The 2,852-nt window shown below is 55.0% G+C and overlaps 1 protein-coding gene across 1 annotated transcript; it reads right to left on the bottom strand.

The window, feature by feature from the left end:
* Positions 1-631: 631 nt before the first annotated feature.
* gpr88 (G protein-coupled receptor 88) lies at positions 632-2,001 on the bottom strand. The gene has a single exon (XM_069938006.1). The coding sequence runs from the start codon at positions 1,999-2,001 to the stop codon at positions 991-993; it is 1,011 nt and encodes a 336-aa protein (XP_069794107.1). The 3' UTR covers positions 632-990.
* Between the last annotated feature and the right edge of the window lie 851 nt (positions 2,002-2,852).

Raw genomic sequence — 2,852 nt, 5'->3', positions numbered from 1 at the left:
ACAATCTGCTGGAGGAGCTCAGTGGGTCGAGCAACATCAGTGGGAGAAACAAAGAATGGTCAACGTTTTGAGATGAACCCCTTTATCAAGAATAGTTAAATGAAAAAAGAGAATCTACTGTAGACAGGGGTGGGATATGTGATTAGTGAATCAAGTAGGGGTGCAACATGATGGACAGAGGCCTGCCTAAAGGGAGAGGCAAGAAAAATGAAGGGGTGAGTGGAGGAAGAAGTCGTGCAGGGTGGTTGGGTGATTGGAAGGCAAAGGCTGCCAGTGCTTACCAAAGGAATCTGTTGAGAAGATGAGAATGTGGCATGTCGAGGGCCAAGTCACATGTGGCATGGGACCCGAGGAGGTGGTGGGAAAGAGGGCAGAAAAGGGAGAAAGGCGAAATTCAGCGGATGAAGCCCCATCAATGGGAGAAAAAGGATGGTGGACGTTTGGAGCCGAAACTTCACATATGTTCACCAATCACATATCCCACCCCTGTCTTGCAGTCGGTTATCTTTTTTCATTTAACTATTCTCGATAAAGGGGGTTCATCTCAAAACGTTGACCATTCTTTGTTTCTCCCACTGATGCTGCTCGACCCACTGAGCTCCTCCAGCAGATTGTGTTCAGCCTCACATTCCAGCATCTCCAGTCGTTGAGTCTCCTCTGAACAAAAAAAAGTGTTGCAACCCGATCAGCAGAACCGCCTTGGAAAAGTGAACTTCGGGACCGATCTCGAAAGGAGACTTTGCTCTCTCTCTCTCCTCTACCTGCCGATACGTCAACACCAATTTCACAAGCACCGCTGCTGATAAAAACGTTCATTCGTGCACGCATCCTCTCCGAGACTGATTGCCAATAACATACGAGGCGACAAATCCAACCTCCACCCGAAAACACACACACACGGGCACTTCGCCAGGACAGGGACAGACTCCACGCTGGAGAGCCAGGCAGCTGGGTCTTTTGTGGTCCGGTGAACTTGTTCGGGCCGAAGGGTCACTGGGACACCGCGTGTATTCTTCCCGGTTCCACTGCGACCGACGCCCTGGAAAACTCAAGGCCGAGGACAGTTCGCAGGGACTTCCTGAACTCCTCGTTCTTGCGGGTGTACAGGTAGGGGCTGAGCACGAAGAGCAGGGTGAAGAGCAGCCAGGCGAGGTGATGGAGCAGAGCCGGCACCGGCTCAAAGAGTCCGAAGAGCAGGACCCACAGGAAAGGCTCGGTGCTCAGAATGAAGGCGCACACGACGAAGGAGACGGAGAAGCGCGAGTTCCTGTCCTTCCTGGCCAACGGGTAGGACAGGCTCTTGATGATCTGGAAGTTCAGGACGCTGACTCTCTTCACGCTGACCTGCACCCTGCGGAGGATTTTGTAGTAGGCGCAGAGCAGCACGGCGGTCTGGCCGAGAATGGTGACGGCGGTGACAGTCGCGGTGTAAGGGCCGAGTCGCATGAAGCAGCCGCGGGAGAGGGCGGAGGCGAAGGTTGGGAGCCGAGGGCAACCCCCGAGCGGCGGGCGGGCGAAATCTTGTCCCGCCAGCCAGGGCACCAGCAGCAAGGCGGCGGCCAGCCAGGAGCTGGCGATCATCGCGGCCGCGTTCCTCCTGCGGTAGATGTCCCGGTAAGCCGCCGGCACCTTGGTGATCAGAACGTAGCGGTTGAGAGCGATGAGCGAGTGCGAGAAGAGCGAGGCGAGCAGCCCGAGGAAGAACAGCCCCGCCGCGAAGGTGCGGTAAGCGGCCGCGGGGGCGGCTGCCGGCGGCGGCTGAGCCAACGCCACCGCTTGCTGGGGCATCCACAGGGCGCAGACCAGCAGGTCAGCGGCGCACACGTTGACGATGAAGGCGTTGCTGGTGCTGCGGAGCTTCCTGACCGAGGAAACCAGGTAAATGACCAGGAGGTTTCCCGAGCTCCCAGCCACGGCGAGCAGCGCATAGGTCACCGCCCAAGGGATGTTCTCACTTAAAGCTCCATCACAACAGGTCGAAGTGTTGGAAAAGTTGCCCATGCTGTAAGGCTCCCGGTGTGTCCGTCTGTGTGGCGCCTAAAGGGACCGATAGTTTGCTGACTCGGTCGAGAGAGAGTGGTCCAAGAAGGCAACGCGTGCGCACTCGGCTCTCGCTCTACCTGAGGAGGGGGTGGAAATTGCAACCACACCGATCACATCGCTGGTCTGCGGCAGCAGCTTTGGGAGCCACATCACCACCAGTGTCAAGGGCACAAATCTGCCAGAAGCAGACCCACTGTCCATGTCCCAACTGGTCCCAGTGCCTCTGTCACTAATATTCCCCGTGACGACCAGCCTCCAATTCCACTGTCCCTGTCACTACCAGCCCCAATGCCCTATCACTTCCAGCTCCAGTGCCCCATCACTACCAGTCCCAGTGCCCCATCACTTCCAGTCCCCGGTTACCTGTTACTGCTGGTAACTGTGCCCCTGTCACTAACAGTCTCTGCTCCCTATCACCTCTAGCCCTATTGCCCATCACCTCCAGCCCCAGTACTAACTGCCTCAGTGCTCCTGTCTCTTATAGCTCCAGTCACTCAGAACTGAGGTAATAGTGTCTCCCTTACCATCAAGGCTGCATTTAGTTAAGTGTGGCATCAATATAATATATAATTATTAATCAGTGAATATATTTAAGACAAGGATATTTACAAAGTAGGGGAATTTAGGGATATGGGGGGGGGGGGGGGTGGGGGAAAGCAGCCATGAGCTCATTGAATGATGGAGCAGACTTGACAGACCGGACGGCCTATTCTTGCTCCTATTTTTATGTAAGCCAATGAACACCAAGTGGAAAAAGCTCCAATGGGAAAAAAAAGATAGTTGTGTTTGTGGTGTTAATAATTCAAGCT

This window comes from Narcine bancroftii, chromosome 5 (genome assembly GCF_036971445.1).
Source record: "Narcine bancroftii isolate sNarBan1 chromosome 5, sNarBan1.hap1, whole genome shotgun sequence".
In the NCBI taxonomy this organism is placed as follows: domain Eukaryota; kingdom Metazoa; phylum Chordata; class Chondrichthyes; order Torpediniformes; family Narcinidae; genus Narcine; species Narcine bancroftii.
The sequence above is the reverse complement of the archived record's forward strand: the minus strand, read 5'-3'. Positions and strand labels throughout refer to the sequence as shown.